This window comes from Lethenteron reissneri, chromosome 39 (genome assembly GCF_015708825.2).
Source record: "Lethenteron reissneri isolate LAM-NWPU_2019-01 chromosome 39, ASM1570882v1, whole genome shotgun sequence".
In the NCBI taxonomy this organism is placed as follows: Eukaryota; Metazoa; Chordata; class Hyperoartia; order Petromyzontiformes; family Petromyzontidae; genus Lethenteron; species Lethenteron reissneri.
This window is the reverse complement of record NC_083817.1, coordinates 1,914,786-1,934,737: the sequence shown is the minus strand read 5'-3', so window position 1 is coordinate 1,934,737 and position 19,952 is coordinate 1,914,786. Positions and strand designations below refer to the sequence as shown.

The window sequence follows — 19,952 nt, the reverse complement described above, 5'->3', positions numbered from 1 at the left end:
TGGTTATCACGTATTTCATTGAGATTGGCCCACATAAGGACATTGGAATTACTAAAGTTATGCCACCTCAAGTGGTACCGGAGAAGTGAAATGTTTGGTCTGGGCTCATGGTCAAATATATATTTTGTAAACACGACAGCACTGGCTATCCATACACGAGTAGAACATAGCCTAATGCTGTGATTTCGTCTCTCCCATTGTTTTCCTTCAGTTTTCTGTGTACTGATGTGTGTGTGTTTGTTATTATGCCAAGATTGGCCTCGATTGGAGGAGACTCGTGAAGGACGCGACTGGGCAGTTGGGAGGCAGTCGCCCTCCAACAACGACGGAGGGCGGAGGCGTGATGCTCACAACAACGAGCGGAGCACCGGGCAGCTAAAACGAAGAAAGTTGGCACAGTAGGGGGCACAGGTGTTGCATCTGGCAGTCATCTCACTCAACTCATGGTACCTTGATCTCCCGCCAGCGGGCCTTCGATACTTCACGTGGCATCCAAGTGCACCTAGCATGGCACAAAGTGCCGTGGTGGTGTCAACGCTACTTAGTAGTGAACGGCGGTTGTTGTTGGGTAATTGCCACTTGTATTTAAAAGTGCTATTAAGACCTCGGCAATGAAAGAGCCCCTCATCCATGCTTTAGAGATGTGCCAATTAATTACACAACAGCATGTGCAACCACATTTCAGCCTTTAAAGCAAATGCACGGTTATGCTGCTGCATCTTTAGGCCGAGGAGATACAAAGGGGACACTTCATGTTCTTAAATACGCGAGGATGAGTTTAAGACTTCAATATTTCAGATTTTAGAGGGCAATGTCAGATCCTTTACATTGCGTCATTATTTAACGTGGCATCGCATGAACAAAAGCACGGATGTGATGACATTAAAGTGATGTCACTTGTTCGGATAAATTCGAAACTGTCTTATTTTTCCTCTCTCCGGATTATCCAAAATTGTCGTATGTTGTTGGCCTGATGTATGGATTTTCCAGATGAACTTGAAACTCGGAAACACATCCATAATATCCATAATACAGGGTTTTTTTTTTAGGTTAGATCGCGTAAATATTTAAATGCGACATCCAGATCTGGCTGTCGCCTGATGAAGCTAGTTGTAATTACTGGCGAAACGTCGTACTCAAATTGTAAATGTGGATTTATTCTCCAACGCACCGGTGTGCTGGACTCGTAAGGAATTGGCATGTTCTGTTTACGTGGGTGGTAGTGGGTTGAACGACACATATTTACGCGATCTAACCCAAAACAAAACCTGTATAACGGAGGTTATTAGTCGCGTGTTAAACTGACATCCATAATAATACACACACACTCCCATGTGCAGGGCCAACCATAGGAGGGGGCGGGTAATGGGGCTCGGAGCAAATCCCACCATGTGGGTCTCCAGACCCCTTCAACACAAACTGCATTGACATCTGACACCGTGATGTAGAAGCGTGGGAGGCGGGGGGGTGCCAAAGCCCTCCCGAGTCGCTGTACCCTCGGGACGGCTTTGCTCATGTGGATCCCGCGCACGGAAGATTGCGCGAGATGAACGCGTGCGCTCTTCCTCCCCGTGTGATTGTATTGCTGGAATATTCCACGTGCTGGATGCACAGAGATGAGAGAGGCTTGAATGGGGGGGCAGCTTTTACACCCGGTGACTCACCCGCAAAGGCAGTGGCTCCCACACACGCACAGCGCGTCGGGACGATTGTGTGTCGGCGTAGACCCACTACGTCCTATCAGTATGCCTGCCAACTGTTGGAGTATGGGGTGGGGGAAGCACTGCAGGTGGTGTTGGGGGGGGGGGGAGACCTTTAAATCAACAATGTCAGGAACTTGTGCAAGACTGCCTTTGTGCTGCAGTTCCTTAGAAACCAAGAGTAACCTTCAAACCAAACAGTCGCGTCATTTCTGTGTGTGGCGTGTGTGCTCGAAATCAGTTTTTTGCAAATCGGCTCTCAAATCTTACCTCGCGTTTAATGAATAACAGGCGATCCTGAGGTGCGATTTAAAATTCAAATTGGTTTATGTTCTCGAGTGTGTTGGTAAAAAAAAATCGTGGTTTTTTTTGATAATCAAAAGTACTTTTGGGACTGATAGAGTGCGGCTGGTGCTGTAGTAGTAGAGCCCTTGGGGTGACCGCACGGAGAGATGAAATCCAATCGAGTTCATCCCTCGCGGAGCAAGGTGAGTTCTTAAGTTAACCTCAAGGAACCACACACGCACACACCGCCGTCATGATTATGGTGACTACAGAGACCGGGGAGGTGCATCAAACGCTCGCAAAATAAAAGGGTAGTCATTAATTTACAGCTACACAACATCGTGGCATCGCAAAAGATGAAGGGGTGATCATTTCAGACCCAGGAACGCAAACATTTTCCCCATTAAGGTATCCTATTTGTTGAACGCGGTTTTGCCCAACACGGTATTTTCCAGGAACGTAACCACCCCGCGTTCGGCGAGTAATTAAGTATAATATTGTGGTTCATGAATTGTGGCACAGAGGACGATCACCATCACTGTCATCATCATCTTACATACTATTAATCATGCACAATTCACACAAATGTAATATTACCAGGAAATGTTAGATGCGAGAAGAATGGCTTGGCTCTCCAACACACCGGTGTTGCTGTACTCGTAACGAATTGGCATGTTCTGTTTACGTGAAAAACCTTACTAATTGTCTGTATCGGTGGTGGCGGGTTTAACGACACATTTACATATTTACGCGATCTAACCCCCAAAAAACAAACCTGTATTATGGATGTTCAAGGCTCGAAGTTGGCCTCTGTAAAACCGTGAGCAAAGGAAAGTTGACGTGCGCGTTCGCTGAACAGGTCGCGATGTCTGTGGGAGGGACGCGACTGGAAAACAGCAGAATCCTTGTCAAAGAATAGTGCCGAGACGAGAGAATTACAGTGATTTTGGGAGGTCGTGCCGAGTGTGTCATACAATCAATGGCCCTTATCCAGGAAAGCCTCACCGAGTCTCAACTATGTGTAATAATGGTCCTGCATTGGCATGTTTTACTGATGGCATGAATAAGTCGCTTCGTGTGGGAGGAAAAAAAGAGTATCTAGAAAAACACTCTCCTATACGAAAGGATTACACTGACACCTCTGTACAGATGAATTAAATCTACTGCTGTACAGCATTCATCCTGCCACCACACAGCGCAGGCCTCCGGCACCTCGTATTATCTGATCCAATTACTGAGCATGTCTCACATCCAAGTACTAACCTCGCTCAGCCCAAGATAGGACAAGATCGGGTGCATTGAGGGTGTTGGGACCAACAGGGACTGAGTGTCTTCTTGGCAAATTTGTCCTTTTGCCTTTTCCCCGTTGTTGGTGACGGAGACATGGGGACATTCTTTTTTGACGACGAAATTTTACCAGCCACGAGAGAAGGCTCACTCCCACGTGAAGCAGCCACAGTATCGCACGCTCAACTTCTATTACCTACAGCGCACCACGCGTCGTATGTGAGTTTAACATTGTTATCCAGAGTTGTGATCAGACCATCGCTCGAATCGTTATTATCATTATCTCGACTTCTCGCTGCTATCGTGAGCGTTACTTCGATCTTGAGTGCGAGTCACGTGGGGAAGCGGTGCAGTAGGTGCCCGACTGCTTTTGCATGGCTACGTGTCGTGGTCGACAGTACCATGGCTGACGATGACGATAATGGATCGTATCTATCAATTAATTATAGCGGGGGGGGCAACTTTCCGGACAATGAGCAAAAGCGCAGGGTAACCATTAAGAACCGCGAGGTGTCGGCAGTCCTCAAAACTTGAGGCCTCTGCTTGGTGCCGGATCAAACTAATGCGGGGCCTGTAGCATATGTTGTTATAAAGGGGCCCTAAATTTAAAAACATTTAAACACCAATTTTTTACTTGCATTGTAGAGTAATGGTATATTTTCATTTGCCATGAAGCCAGATAATACGACAAATCGCTAACCTTAAACACCCAGTCGTTCATAAAAGTTAAAGGCGGTATAGTACTATAGTAGTAAAGCAAGTGCAGAATCACTGAACCAGGAATTGATAGCTTGAAAGCATTTAGCGCGTGGCCCTTGAAAGTTTGGGGCCCGTAGCACGTGTAGCTACTTTTGCTACGAGGATCATCCGGCACTGCCTGTTCTGCCGGCCTAACGCCGAGTGCACAGATCTGGCGTTGTCCTTTCGTGTTGCTTCCAGCAAGGGCCAGGAGTGTGGCGGTGAGAGTGTGCCGCAGATGTGGACCAATTCAGAGACAAGCGGCCGGTTTTGAGAGCATTGTTGTCGCACGTCGATAATTTAGGCCGAGTCTGCTTTTAATGATCAAGAGAATTGACAACTTTCATGAACTCGAGATGGCGAATGAAACGCACGCGGGTGTTTATTGCCACACTCGTGACTCGTGACGTTTATCAGCTGTTGCCTGCCAGGTAACGAAACGAAGACGGCGACATAAAACAGAATCTGAAGATAAATCACCCGGTAACGCGGCAGTGTTAGTCCCGTAACGAGCCGTGCCGACACGGGACAGACATCTCGAGCAAAACCACTAAACACAGACAAGCAAATTAAAAGAAGAAATAGCACCTCTGTTTAAACACAAGCGGCCACGGCTATGAAGTGCCTGCGCGATATAGTGTCCCAATTTGCGTCCAGAGTAATTGCTCTGAGAGTTCACCGGATACAGAAGATGGGTGGATGGTGGCGTAGTGCGGTGTGGAGAAGACACGGCGGGGGTGGAGAGCTTTGTAGTCGCGGTGCGCAAGACATCGTTAAATAATTCATGAAAATTACGTTCATTTGGTGTTCGTGTTATTCTTCCGAAGGCGCTGTGTGTCACAGACCGATTAAATCTCCGATGGTAGGGGGACGATGTCGCTCCGTGCTTTCACCCACTGAGCTTATTTGTGAGAAATTATTTAGGGACATTTTTGTTGTTGTTGCTGCACACATTGCATCCTCATATCCCAACGACCCTTAACGTCCACTGTGAAGCAGACAGCGTCTATTTATGGCAGGTACACTCGCAGTATTAACCATGGCTGCTACTGGGCTCGAACCGCAATATGTGCAAAATGTGGCGTGTGTGCCACCGCTGTGCCACGTGTCCGCCCCGTAGAAGCTTCTTCTCGTTGGTTCAGGGAACGAAGAGGCCTCGTCGGATCGAATCTTGGTTCCCCCGAATATCGGTTCCCGCCAGCGAACATTTGCTTTCCTCCCGGACATATTTAGACCCCTGGGTTAAGGAGTTTTCGCACCTCCGATTAGCACAGTTGGCTACGTACTGTGCGAAAGAAGTTGCAGATACGTACGTACAGAGGTTAAGGTTTACATCAGGCCCTACATGGGTTAGGAGAAGGTTAGGGGCATATATATGGAACGAACTAATAACGCTCTTCTCAAAGCATATTCAGCAACTGCAAATACGTTGGGAAAGAAGTCTTCAACTTTACGGGATTTTAGTTAAAAATGCACGCGTACACTAGAATGCAAAGAAAGATTGACTTTGTTACGGCATGTAATGTTGAATGTTGTGTGCCTCGTGGCTCTCGACCAAACGAGGATGTTTGGTGAGTGACCGCGAGTAGAATCTGGAAGGTTGGCCACCCTTGTGATGGAGCTCCCGTTGATTTCCTCCAACTTTAAATTATTGTCAGCTCAGCTCTTCTTATTCTTCCTTCCGGGGTAATATTTGCTCATTTCCCCTGCGTATGAGTTCTGGTGTTTTGTCTGGCTGAGTAAATCTCCTCGTCTTGCAAGTCAACTGTGGTTGCACTGCGCTGAATAGTTTTGCATTTACTTTCGGGGTCTCTTTTCACAGCCCTGTGTGTGTCTCTTAGTGGGGGGCACTTCCACCTCTGACGCCACTTCAATGGCTTGCCGGCTCGGAGACATTCACATTCAGGACTGGCCAAGTGATGGCCCAACACCAGGTCTAGCTGCCTGCACAAAGCCTGATTGATACTCGATGGTCCAGCCCAACCCGACCTCGTTTTAGGGATTAGGGATATCATTAGGGATTAGGGTTATGGTTAGAGGATATTACGGCCTGGCATGTTGTTTAAATGTGGGAGAGAGGTCGCGTTCTACGTTAAGTTGTGGTTAGAGTCAATGTCAGGTTTACGGCAGGTTAGAGACAAGGCTTGTACTTGGGATTAGAGTTATTGTTAAGACGTTGACTTACTATGTGGGTTGGAGGCAGGGTTAAGGTGAAGATTGCAGTGGATAAGGCTACAGTTATAGTTACCATTCAGGTAGAAATGTACCAGATAGCCTAGTGATTAGCCTTTTTACTAACTTAGTCCGCAGTAAATTGCACATTCCGTTGTTAAAAGGAGACACTTGTAAACACGTGACTCACCATGACAGTTCTCCCTGGTAGTTAAGGGGCCGTCCATAAATGACGTCACGCGATTTTGGACGATTTTTTACCCCCCCCCCCCCCCTTCGTCACACGGCGTCACAAAAAGTCAGACCCCCCCTCAAATATGACGTCACAAACTTCTGCCCCCCCCCCCCCCCCCCAAATAAAACATGCTTCAAATCGCTTTAAACTATTGTCATTGTAGTGCGTATTTAATGTGGTGCTGCACTCTGATGTTTATTTCATTAAGTAGAACGTGTTGTCTATATTTATTTAAAGTTGCGCATTTTGATGTGACGTCACATTTCTCACCCCCCCCCCCCCCCATTGTCACAAATCGTCACAAATGTCTGACCCCCCTCCCCCAGGTGCGTGACGTCATTTATGGACGGCCCCCAGCACCGTTCTGAACTCAAACATTAGAGGTGTAACAATGCACTGATTTATTGATTGTTACGCTCGTGATTCATGATGGTGTGGGTCATAGCCTATAGAAATGTTTCGTCATCCCTCTGCTGGATGTTGTACGTGATGTGTTCACTTGATCGCTGCCTCCACGAGAGGCCGCTACAGTTACCACACATTTTTAAAAGTCCGTTGTGGAATAACGAACTTGAATCGTGACAAATAGTCGATTTTCCCTGGGGGACGGGGGGAGTCAATGATGAATCAATGTGTGATTGAATTAATAATTTTATGCTCATCCTACTTTGTTATTATCCTTTAATTTTTCAGTAAAATCAATACCCGCTGACAAAGCTAACTGACGGGGGGGGGTAGGGTGGGGAAACTGTTTTGATAGCCATTGGCAAAGTCACACAATTCGCTCGGCGTGCCTTTAAACACGCGATTAGGAAACCCTCCTTCTGAATCCCAGTGAAAACAACACTCGGCTCCACGCGCGTCGACTCACACGCGCACACCACACACGAAGCGAGACCTGGAAACCAAAGCAATCCCCCCCCCCCACCCCTTTTTTGCACACTGCGATGGACTTATAAAAAGGCAAAATGTATTTGAATAGTGTGCCTTGACGAGAGGACACCGCTGAATGGGTGACCATGTAATTGGGATTGGATGTCTGACCATGCAGTTAGGATTGAATGTCTTTGAGTGAACAGGCTTCACGGCGCCAATCACATTGGCGAGGCTTGTGTACGTACTACTGTATACTACTGTATGTATGCTGAACTTCTTTCGCACCGTATGTAGCCAACCGCGTTTATCGGAGGTGCAGGATCGTGTGGTATGGGTGATATTAAAGTGAATATGCAAACGTACAATGACGCCTTCTGGGACTATTAGGACATTCTATGATAAAATAACCGATCTGTCAACATGATGGCTGGCACCGAGATACTGCCCAGCATTGAATCCTCACTCCTGCACCTTAAACCCCAAAGTATCACCAGGCATCAACACACCTTTCTCCAAGCATTTCACATTTCGATTAGAAAGACCATCCTGAGCTCCTGGAAGAATCATGGGGCCCCTCATTCACCATCTGGCACAACTCCCGGCTCGCCCTTGCAGCTTTAGAACACCCGAGTGTGAAACTGAGGAATCTGGAAGTTGGAGTTCGCCCAGATCTGGAGCCCTCTCGTGAATGCCACTCCAGATACCCTAAGTTGACTTGATGGAACTTGAAATGAGACTGACCCCCCCCCCCTCTTCCCCCCTTCCTTCCCGAAGAAAAGGGATGTGACACACCGCGCACCACATGACGCTACGGCCCTACACGTCCACGTTGGTTGTCTGTCCGAACCGCCTATCCCGTTATGCGCCACTCACCTGTCACGGAAGCTGTACACCCACCCCCCACTTACCGGTTAGATCAATACAAATAATTTACAGAAAGGAAGTGAATGTGTAAATACGAGCAACGGGTCATACCGCCAGACTGCACGCATCTAAATTAAACGAAGTCACGACACCATTTCCCAACAGACATGCTGGGCGACAAACAAAATACCTGAACAATTGGCGAGGATTGTAAACATTAAATATGGTGCATTGGATACATTCCGGACTGTTACTACATTAATCAAAGAGTTCTAGATTTGAAGCTTTCGTGACTGCAAGGATTCATACTTATAGGTTTTTTTCGGTAAAGTCACGTACTCACGTAGGTAAAAAAAATAGAAATAAAATAATAAATCACGACGTTTCGGAGGCAACACAAGCTTCCTTCATCAGGTGTAAAAAAGGCACAGCAAAATAACTGTAGAAACAAAAACCTAAGAGTATTAATCAAAGAGTATACATTAATCAGTTTGTTAACTTCCACTGTTGCCAACAATGCATATGTCAAGAACCGATACGCCGCAATAATTGACACATCGCTTGCTTTGCATTATAAAACGAATGTCAACACAAAATTGGACCTTTTTGCCAGTATCAAAGTATAAAAAAACAAGAATATGTTTCACCCTTTCTCGCAATAACACAATTGTGTTAAGATGTTTAAACACCAAATAGAAACCTTTTCCAAAAAGAATCAAGTTACTGCATTAACAACACACACTTGCGGTGAGCGTGCAAACAAACGAATGTCAACACGTCTGCTTCGCTTCGTTGTTGTTGTTGTTGTTTTTGATTGCCGGAGTGAGAATGCGTTGTCAATGTAAACACTTGCTGGGGCAGAGTCGCGCACACGCTGACGTCACTCCCTCGTGACCCCACGGGCAAAAAAAGCACTCTGTCGATAAAATAAAAAAAACCCGTGTGACCTTTAACAAGGAAACATATGTGAGGCGACGCTTTGGGCAATGATCCTTCTTCATAGTGTCACCAGTGTGGTTGTGTTACTAATAAATGGTGCATATATTCTCACTACCGTATTAGGGAGGGTGTAAATTGGTGGGTGTTAAACCTTTGCGAATGTTCCTGGGCCACGATTGGCTTCGGATAGATGCCAGGCCCTTCGTCAAACGCGCGTTAGGCAGGCAAGTGACTCAATTGCCAGAGTCGCGTGACCACTGGACAATGGGATCTTGAAGACAGGAGGCCTGTATCGAGAGGCAATCGCAGCCCGTCATCAGTGCCTAATTACAGACCAATTCAGATCTTATTGGGTCACCCCGTGCCCTTATAAATGTCAACTATCCTAAAAATACAGCACCATATTCTAACACTAAAGCAGTCACTGACTCGCAACAACTTGCAATCATAAGTGACAGAGTTAATTTCGGGTAAAATCAATGAAAATGGGGTATGCCGATAGCATAAAATGAGATGTGATAGAGCAAATCTGAGATAAGATTTGGAATCAGCACCCTGAAATTAGTCTAAAACAGCTGCAAAAGTCCAGGCCAGAAAAAAATGTTTTTTTTTTGTTGACCAGGGATTTATTCATGCGCTCTCTCGTGCTTGTGGTTTTCTTCCCACAGCGCAGCCGCTCGCCATCCCAGGAGTCCTTCGACTCCACCCTCACGTTCGACAGAGAGACAGGCGAGGCCTCCCGCGCTTGCTGCGGCCGTCAATGCGTCTGCGCTGCCAGCTGTTAATATCAAACCATAAACGCATTATCTTACTTTACCAGGTAAAAGCCCACTGAGCTATACGGCTCTTTTTCAGAAGCGACCTGGCCACAGATGATGGCTCAACGAAGTGTGGCTTATCACATTGGGTATTTATAGCAGCCAAATACTCTGAACGCGTGATGTTGATTATAAATGTGGAGGGGAAAACCTGGAGGGCCCGGAGAAAAATCCACGTGACGACGGGGAGAGAGATACGCAAACTCTAAATATACAGAAGCAGCAGGCGTCAGGGTCAGGATCGAACCCACGATATTCTGTATACCAGACGAGGTAGTCAACATCTCGCAACTGTGGCGCCTGACATGGCAGGAGAATCGCTCAAATCCGCGACCCTATCGGAAAATTCACGGGGGGGAGGATTGACGCGGCGGTGACGAAATGTCAAGTTCTTTAAATCGATTCCCACGTGAATACCAAACATCAATAGAGCAAGTTTTAGAGTGTCGGGGGGGAGGGGGAGGATTACGCCCCACCACCCTCTCCCCCTACTGCTGAATCCACATGTGAGGTGAGGTCCCTAGCAATCCAGAGATCACCGGTTCGATTCCATCTCCTGGCAAGGCAGTGGGGCAAGTTTGTTAACCCCCCCCCACTCACCACGCCTAGGTTCACCCCGCAGTGTGAATGTGTACACCACAAGTTCGTTAATCGGCACGTCGTGTGTGGTGGGGTACCTACTCCCATTTCTAGCCACTGTGGAAGAGTCGACCAAGTAGCCTCTAGAGCGCCCTTTGTCATCCAGCAGTGGATTGACAAAGGGCGCGAGACGGTACCACAACATTCGTTTTGTCACGGAAGCCCCATCTGCCAGCAGGGGCGTGAGCAAGACATTGCAGAGCTGAACCTCTACCTTATTATTTGGTTTACTGCTGACATCGGTGTTGCTGGTGGCTGCTGGTGACTGACTGCAGGGTGCTGCGAGGGCGGCTGTCAGCGCTGGTGCACACAGCGCTGTGTGTGCCTGCTCCTCATCTGCCTGCTGGTGGTGGCGGTGGTGGCGGTGGCCGTGGCGCTTGGGGTGGTGTTTGGGGTGCCGAAAATCAGCGGAGGTAACCCCCCCCTACCCCCTCCCGCGTTCACCTTAGCAAACTTTTGGGGCAAGTGCTGTTAGTGAGTAGGACCTATGGAAGGCCAGTACAGCACACAGAGGGGGTGGGTGGCCAGCACTGTTCGGCCGCCTTTGTCTCCTTAGTGGTGCTGTTTACACATTGCACCAGGTACTCATTTGAAGCTGAGTCGACCAAGGGCTGGTGCAGATAATCGTCACCGGTGTTGGCCGTGAGTGGGAATCTAACCCGTTACGAAAAGGTTCAAAGAGCATCATGCCGATTGTTATGATACCACTCGACACATACCCACACACATGTACCCATATATTTTATCAATACAATAAAGTCCGATTTGTGTTTGTGCAATATTTTCGATTTCTCAAGTGACAGTTGTTTTTAAATCAGATTTTTATTTGCTCTTTTGTAAGCGCCTCGTGCTGGCTCGGCTGAGACGTGCCAGTGGGAATGAGGGGGGGGGGTCAAATTTTAGTTGGTTGGCACTAAAAATACTACACCGTAGCTCCAACTATATAACACCACACACGCATTCATACAACGCGTCTTAGAATCCTTCACCTCCACGGACCAGAGCATAGCGTTCGCCTGCACAGCAAGCAGGAGTTTGTTTGCTGACTGACATGGGAAGTTGAGTATCTCAAAATAACCGCAATTCGGAAAAAACTTCACGAAAGTAAATTGCCTTGAGTGGTGAATTATTGTTGTTATTATTATTACGCAACTACCACAAAACTGGGACTTTTAATGCATCGGGGAAGACTTTAAAGATTTCCCTGGACAGAAAGATGCTCCTGGAAAACCAGGAACGGGTGGGTGGCAAGGCGAAACGCTGCGACATCCGTCTCACGCACCGCGATCGTCCCTGCGCACCACGTGCTCCTCGAGACTTGTGCCGCCGCTGTGCTCCGCGTGTGCTCCCTCAGTGAACCGCGAGTGTCAGACGACGCTCAACCAATCGGGATTCCTCTGCGACGACCGCATCACCTGCATCTCGCCCTCCAAGGTCTGCAACCAGCGCTCCGACTGCACCGGGGGCGCTGACGAGAGCACGCAGTACTGCTGTGAGTGCACTTCGGACGCCGCGCCACAGTCGGTCGCGGCGACGCTCGTGCCAAAGGTTCGCGGTTCGAATCCGGCATGCCGCCCCGGTTATTACGGCACCACAGTGGCGAGATGTTAACTTCCTCGCCTGGTCTGCAGGAGGTCGTGGGTTCAAGAACCGACCCTAACGCCTGCATATGTGGAGTTTGCGTGTCTCTCTCCCCGTGGTCGGGTGTATTTTTCTCCGGGTATTCCGGGTTTCCTCTCCATGTTTAGAAGCGACATGCGTTTAGAAAATTTGGCTGCTATAAATGTTCACATAATGAGAGCTTCGTTGTGCTATCATTTGTGGCCAGGTCGCTTCTGAGAAAGATCGATATTGCTCAGTGGGCATTACCTGGTAAAATAAAAAAAAATAGTTTCGTTTTAGTTTATTACTGTGGATGTCCTGGTCCAGCCCCGCCTGCTCTTGGATGGGGGAGCCAGTGGAGATGTTGTGTGGGTGGGGAAAGGGGACATGAGGTGGTACAGCGCCCACCCCCGGACGCACCTCCTAGCGCCCCGCCTGGTGCATTAACCGTAGAAGTACGCGGCCGCCTGCTTCACAGCGGACGTTAAAGATCCCGTGACGTCGTTCGGAAGAGTAGGCTGTTGCGTGCTCGCGTCACGCTGCATATTAGAAAAGTGGCAGGCAAATGACTCAATTGGAATCTAGACAGCAGTCATTGCCGCCTACCGTGAAAGGCCAGAAGGACTTTCCTGCCTAACATAACAACATGATGAACACACACGGAACCCCTCGCCACTCGCTGGCCACAACTTGCTCGAGGTGTAAATAAATATTCATGGCAATGTGCGAAGGCGAATCGTTAATCATGCGCAAGTCGGTCCCCCGTTTGCGGAGAAACCGGACTCGGAGGAAAACATTTTCCGTGCGCAGGACGCCATCCGGACGAGCAGCGGGAAAACTTTTGATGCATTTCCGCGAAATATTTTTTTCCGCAAGTTTGGTCATTTTTAGGGCATGTGGGCATGATTCACGGGTTGGCATGGGGCCATTTAATCCTGCTAGAGCACTCGCTCTGTGTGCTTTTCCATTAGTGCCGCCACAGCGGAGAGCTCCGCCAGCTTAAGTGGCTTTCTGCCAACACACAAATCATATCCTAGACCTCATTGTGCTCTTTCCTGCCTTCAAACGTTGGCATTTTTTGTTGTTCGTTTATGCAGTGTAAGAAATATTCATTCATGATAACAACCGCAACAACAAAAACACCAAACCACTGAGATGCATATGCATAATCCCGTAAAGGTGAGCGATGGAAGTGCAGCCTGCTTGGCCACGTGACTTCTTGTGGCAGGGCATCGTCTGCAGGGAGCTCTCGAAGGCCCCATCTTGGAAGAGGCAGGAGTACCCACACTTCACCATACCATACGTGACCTTCTGATTGACTGACTAGTGACCTCATACTGCCGCTGGGTGGACAGAGGCGTCGGGGGGGGGGGGTTAAGGAATTTGCATCACTGTGCAGCGCTTTGTGATCTTTTGATGAAAGGAGCTATATAAACGTGAATTATTGTTGTGTCAACTGCCGCACCTTGAGATAAAATCGAATCAGCAACCTCTGGATTGAAAGTCCATTGTGCTGACCGTTACACCAATGTGGCAGCATCGGTCTAAGAAACATTTTTCCCAAGTAATAAAAACGCACGTTTTTTTAAATGCATTTGCTATACCCCTGTTCCCCTGTTCCAACCTGCGTTGCCACACTGCGTAACCGCCTCTAATTTGACTGTCGGCGTGAGCAGCTGACCCAGCCAACACCCTCCCGAGTTCCATCATATTCCTGTGCGGGGACGGGAAGACGTGGACGTACACGGACAAGCTGTGCGACATGCACAACGACTGCGGGGACTGCTCCGACGAAACAGGTGCAGGAGCGCCGCTCTCTCTCTCGCGCTCTCTCTCTCTGTGCTCTCACAGTCACATCATCACCTCCCTTTGACTCATCCCCAGCAAACGTCATCTCCATCACTTTTCGGTGTCATCACGATCAATCATCAGAGTGCAGAGTCACAAATCAAGTTGTCCGCTCGTAATTGGAAATCGCTGAACCCCGCTGGAGAGGTTTTCGCGGTTTCTCCCGTGAAGCTCTCCAGTGTGCGTTCGGGGTGTACCCAAGCACCGTTTGGCACGATGTCCGACGTTTCCCGACACATGCGTGGGACCTTTTCCAGGTACTGAATTCAATTTCTACAGATGCCAACTTCAGTTCCTGAAGAAGCTCCCAGGTCGTGGAGCGAAACTAATTTTCGCGAGGTGGAAACACGTCACAGCAGTTTTTGTACACACAGTTTGGGTGTCACGATTTCAATTAAGAATCCATAATTGCTTGTTTTTAAACTTGATTTGTAGCTTTCGTGTTGTTTGTACCGTCTCGTTGTTTAGTTGGTCTCGTTTGATTTACCTAATGGAACATTAGCATGTCATTTTCCGAACGTAGCACTCTACACGAATTATAAATTAGGCTTAAACAACCGTGTGCGTGTATTTAATATGGATATACAATGTCGTGCAGTCACTGGTGACCGACCACCTCGACCCACACCACATGAGAGCCCGGTTCAATCGCAGGCAGCTGCGTCGACTCAATGCCATGGGATCTCGGCGCTGCGACCTCTGAGCAGCCCAGACACCACGTGACAGTTTTGAGTCGTCCTCTCTCTGACGCCCGTCTACGCTGTCGTGTGTCTCCCACAGCGTCGCAGTGCCCCGTGTGTGGCGGGTGGCGCTGCGCCACCGTCTTCTTTCAGGACTGCGACTGCATCCCAACCACGCGCTGCAATGACTCGGTGCAGGACTGCGTGAACTGGAGCGATGAGTTCAAATGCTGAGGGCGGCACCCCACGGTGGAGTCGCTGTGGCCACAGCCAGCTGCGAGGTCAACGTGTCTCACCAAAGGTCATTTAGGAGGTCAGGGGCACAGCCATATCTTAGAACGGTGGTTCTCAACCGGGGGCATGGGGACCCCTGGGGGTTACGTGTCAATGTCCCAGGGGGGTAAGTGAGTTGAACTGTGTGAATCGATGTCACACGTTAGAGTCATTGGTGAATAATCATGTATGAATCTGCCAATATGAAATAACTACGATCAAATTGAAATTCGTATGGTAACCGAGAACGATAAAAACGACCTTTAGAAACTCATAGATCGTAAACAATGCGCGAGTTTCCAGCGAGCGCGAACAAATTACGTCATGCATGCGGATTGCCCGTTGAATTTTTTTTTATTCGCTTGCAACTACTAGCCTAGTTATAATACCTCACAAAATGGAAAATTGATGAAAATATTGATGTTCCTTATTCATACATTCTTTTCTCAGAACCATGTTGGGGTCAGGCACGGGGGAGTACTGGGTTGAAACAAAATTCAACAAGGCGGGTGGGGGGGGGGGTGCAGTCGCCAAACAAGGTTGAGAACCACTACCTTAGAAGTTGGGTGGTGTTCAGCGAAGGGTGAGATTACAGATGGGATCCCTGGCAATTGCTCCCCCACTTCGGAGTTCTACTGCACTTTAATTACAAATTAAATATATGCCAACGACAAGCTGCTGACTACAGTATCGAGCCTAATGTCCGTGCACTACTGTGCAATAGAAAGGGTCTGTCATCAGCATAATTGGCATTTATTTCGCCTTGTTGAAAGGCGAAAAACCCGGACTAAAAAAAAACACAATTTTTTTATTAAATGTCACGGGTTGTTTTTGTCCGTATTCTTGTGTGGTTGCGCCCCAACTGGAGGTCACGTTGGTTATACCGCATCACCTGCTCTTGTTCAAGCACGTTGTACACTATTCCTGTCATCAGGGCCGTCCCTAGGTGGGTGCAGGGCCCGGGGCAAATCACAACCGACTCTTAAAACTAAAGCGAAAATGTTATATCTGACACCCGTGACGTCAAAGCGTGGAGGCCCCCCAAAAGTGCGGGGCCCGGGGCGATCGACACTAGGGATGGCTCAGCCTCTCGTTAAAACCCAGCCTGCAGCTCCGCTGCGTTAGTGAGTTGCGCTTCCAGCAAAAACTCTGGGGGAGTCTGCCTGGCTTTGTGTCTTCAACGAGATCCCACCCATTGTGCCACCCGAGTGCAATGGTAGCAAGTCCAACGGTAATGTGCATTCCTGAGACGACAGCGATGGAGAGAGCACTCTGTCACATTTTCCTTGGACCGACTTTGAAAGAAGAATTAGAAGATACCACCAGGCTCCTTGTAATGACCGTTAAATATGATCTCATTAACGACAACCGCAGCTCGCTGCTCCCTGAGCGGTGTGCCAAGTGTCCATCAATTTGAATTATATGCCAAGCTCCACTGGGTAAGAAATAGGTGAACATCCATATGGTAATAAAGCGCGAAGTTTACATCCCTCTGTCAATCCGCTGTTGGACGAAATGCATCCCCGCACCGTGTCGGTCACGTGGGTTGTTTGACCATGCTTCACCGTACTGGTCAATGCAGCGCCAGGTCAGATGTTACTCGCCACTTAAGTAGAAGTGAGGTGACCAGGTTCAAACCACTGCGCCAGTGTTTTCAATACAGTATTATAGATCTGTAGCTCTCATAAGAACGTTTTCGTTTTAGATCATTGTCGTTCATGCAAACGTCTTCTCGCAATCGCTGAAGAGGCACCGACAGTCAGGCGATGCTGAGCCGGCGTTATCAACAATCGCCCCAGCTGTGCAGTCCTCTATATTGCTCTTTGGCTCTTTCGGTAAAGTCACATGGAAAGAAAATACATTTAATAATAGAATACGACGTTTCGATTGCAACACAAGCAATCGTCATCAGGTAAGAATGAATGAGAAAACAAAGCTAGTAAATCGATATTTGAAGTTTTCGTGACTGCAGGGATCCATACTCTTTGGTTCTTTCGGTAAAGTCACGTAGGTAGAAAATTAAATAAATTAAATTCAATCACAATTTATTTCATTTTATAGCTACGTGACTTTACAGAAAGAACCAAAGAGTATGAAACCATAGTAAACTTAGAAATGTAATGCAATACAACACAGAGAGTCGGCTAACACAACAGTCAACACCCTACCTGGTTGATTTTAGTCCTCTATATATTAAGATGTTTTCAGCCAATTAATGAGTGTTTGTGCGTGTGGGAGGAAAGCAGAGCAGCCGGTGGAAACCCACGCGGTGCGAGGCGACGCAGATACGTCTGGGGATGTCACACAGAACTTTACTTTCTCCACCCTCGAACTGTATTGCCTCTGAATTATAATGAGCTGGATATTATCGCTGATGTGCCTGGCATGCATGCTGCCATCGGTGCCACAGATACACCGTCACTGCTGTCTATAGATTTGACATTTTTTTGTATTTTACGTGTGTGTACTAAAACTATGCTGTATTTACGATTATAATCGGACAGTTTAAGAAAAGCTGAATGAATAGGGAAAATGCGCCAATACTATTTGTTGGCTGTTGGGTTTTCAGTGAAGGCTCGCAAGAGTTGGTAGTGCAAGAAAGCATTTTACAGCACCGTGATGGTAAGAGGCCCAGACGAATGGTGCAGTCGTAGCCGAAGGAGGCAACACACGTGCCCGACGGCGATGGCCACCGTGGAGATGGAGCGAATGAGATCGTGGAATGCAGGAGCAAGACGGTTGCATCGTGTGACCGTAGAGAGAATGCCGATAGCATTGGGATGGATGCCTTCATCCAACAGTCGATAGGTTGTGGACGATGATTAACGATGATAGCACTTTACAGGAGATGTGATCTAACCCAGTGGTGTGGATTGCATGTTCACAACACCTACTGGAACCATCATATGTGCACAAACATGTGGTTACAAACGTTTCCTTTATTTTGTCTGATTTACATAACTCTTATTCACAACCTGTAATACCCGCAAACAAAACTCCGATTATCCAAGGCCTCGTTTTTCGTACTATCTGCAGTTATCCGGGGGTTGTCCCATTCTCTGTGGAACGGCTTCCAATTATCTGCCAATGTTTCACGCATAAGTGGAGTCAAGCAAGACATAATTACCCGCGAATTATGTGCGTTACCCACAGCTACTGGACCAGCCCTGTTTCACGGCATGCACTTCAGGGAAACACTTCATATTTGTTTGGGGATGAGAAGAGTTCATTGGCAAATGTATCCTATAATTATCTGTGGTTATCTACAGATGTTTATCGCGGATACGTGGAGCACATTTGCAGAGATACTACAGGATCCGCGATATCCGCCACCACTTAATCGAGGATAAGAGATGTACACCACTGTTATTGAGATACGTTTCCACAAGGAATGCCAGTGGCAAAAACACCCCAACTCTCACCACTTTATATTTAGACCAGGAAGCGAGGTCATAAATGTCACAGTCCATTCTTGCTTGTTTCTTCATACGTTATATATTGTATAACATCTTCCGAGTGTCAAAGCTGGAATATGCAAGTACAGTACTAGTCTATAAAATTGTAAAGTAATAAATTCTGTACGTGGTTTTTGTTACGGCAATAAAAAAAAATGTGTGTAGTGCTGTGATGCCCATTTGTGTGTGTTGTTTCCCTTGGGTTGACCTCTGTGGGAGTACAGTGAGAGTATTGGGGCTTTTAATCGAGGTACTAGCTCATCGGGAGATGAGAATGCTTTTATAGGCCCAATAGCAATTCTTCGGTGCCAGGTAGTAAATAAATTAGGGCAAAAATCTGGATTTAGGGGCCGTCCATAAATTACGTCAAGCATCTAGGGGCGGGGGGGGGTCAGACATTTGTGACGATGTGTGACGAGGGGGGATGGGTGAGAAATGTGACGTCACATAAAAAATGCGCAACTTTAAATAAATATAGACAACACGTTCACCTTAATTAAATATACTTTCTAATAAATGTTTTCTCCTACGACATCAGAGTGCAGCGCCACATTAAATACGCACTACAATGACAATAGCTTAAAGCGATTTGAAGCATGTTTTATTTCAAAATGGAAATATGGTTTTGGGGGGGGGGGGCAGAGCTTTGTGACGTCATATTTAAGGGGGGGGGGGTCTGACATTTTGTGACGCCGTGTGACGAAGGGGGGGGGGTAAAAAATCGTCCAAAATCGCGTGACGTCATTTATGGACGGCCCCTTAGTCCGCGTGTGACAGCAACGGGGGATGCTGCCTGTGGTGTAACGGTCAGCACACTGAGAATCCCGATGGTCGCCAGGTCCATTTGATCGCCCGTTGCGGCAGTTGAAGCGGCGGGGTCAAGAGTTTATTCATCCCCCGCCTCATTGCCTCTGCCCAGCCACCAGCAGTACAAATGGGTCCGGCACAGCGAGCCGCTCGGCAGCTCGCGTGGCTGTAAATGACGCTCAGGGGAATGTGGCACAATGCACGAACCACTGCGCACGTCACACTGCACTAAGACAAAATATCGCCTAGCCCTCCCCTCCTCCCCCACCGTGATGGCCCTGAACAGCAGGGGCGGTGACATGGCCTTGCAGGAGCACCTTGTGGCAGTGGTGCATGGTTCAATTCAAGTGGCCGCCCTGGTTATTCCTGGGGGTGTCATAATAACCACAGACAACAATTACCCTTCGCAGTGGCCATTAAAAGATGCCCGAGACGTCATCTCGCGCGCCCGAGTCACGGTCCAAATTTGCCATCTACCCCACGCCAAGCAATCTTGGCAAGACCCTCCTGAAGAACAAAAAACGTGTCACGAGACTCAGAGGAGTTTTTTTTCTGGCTCAATAAGCGTGGTAATAAGTGGTTAGACACCGTGACGTAGTGACGACGTTATCAGTGGCGTCGTGACTTACATTGTCAGGCCAGCGAGGTGCAGGAATCGGTCAGAGTGCTGGCCCCATGGTTTGATTTGTCTCGCACGGTCGCACCTAACGTATTATTAGATATCGCCGCTCCTC

At 48.0% G+C, this 19,952-nt stretch overlaps 1 protein-coding gene across 2 annotated transcripts; it reads left to right on the top strand.

Moving 5' to 3' along the window:
* Positions 1-1,914: 1,914 nt before the first annotated feature.
* LDLRAD1 (low density lipoprotein receptor class A domain containing 1) lies at positions 1,915-18,584 on the top strand. 2 transcript variants are annotated; one of them, XM_061567658.1, is made up of 6 exons: positions 1,915-2,188; positions 9,765-9,825; positions 10,829-10,966; positions 11,908-12,045; positions 13,832-13,954; positions 14,784-18,584. In XM_061567658.1, exons 1-6 carry the CDS (start codon positions 2,153-2,155, stop codon positions 14,915-14,917), a joined length of 630 nt encoding a protein of 209 aa, XP_061423642.1. In that variant the 5' UTR covers positions 1,915-2,152; the 3' UTR covers positions 14,918-18,584. The 2 variants fall into 2 exon arrangements, with proteins under 2 accessions (XP_061423642.1, XP_061423641.1); XM_061567657.1 differs by having other exon boundaries at positions 11,908-12,101.
* The last annotated feature ends 1,368 nt before the right edge of the window (positions 18,585-19,952 follow it).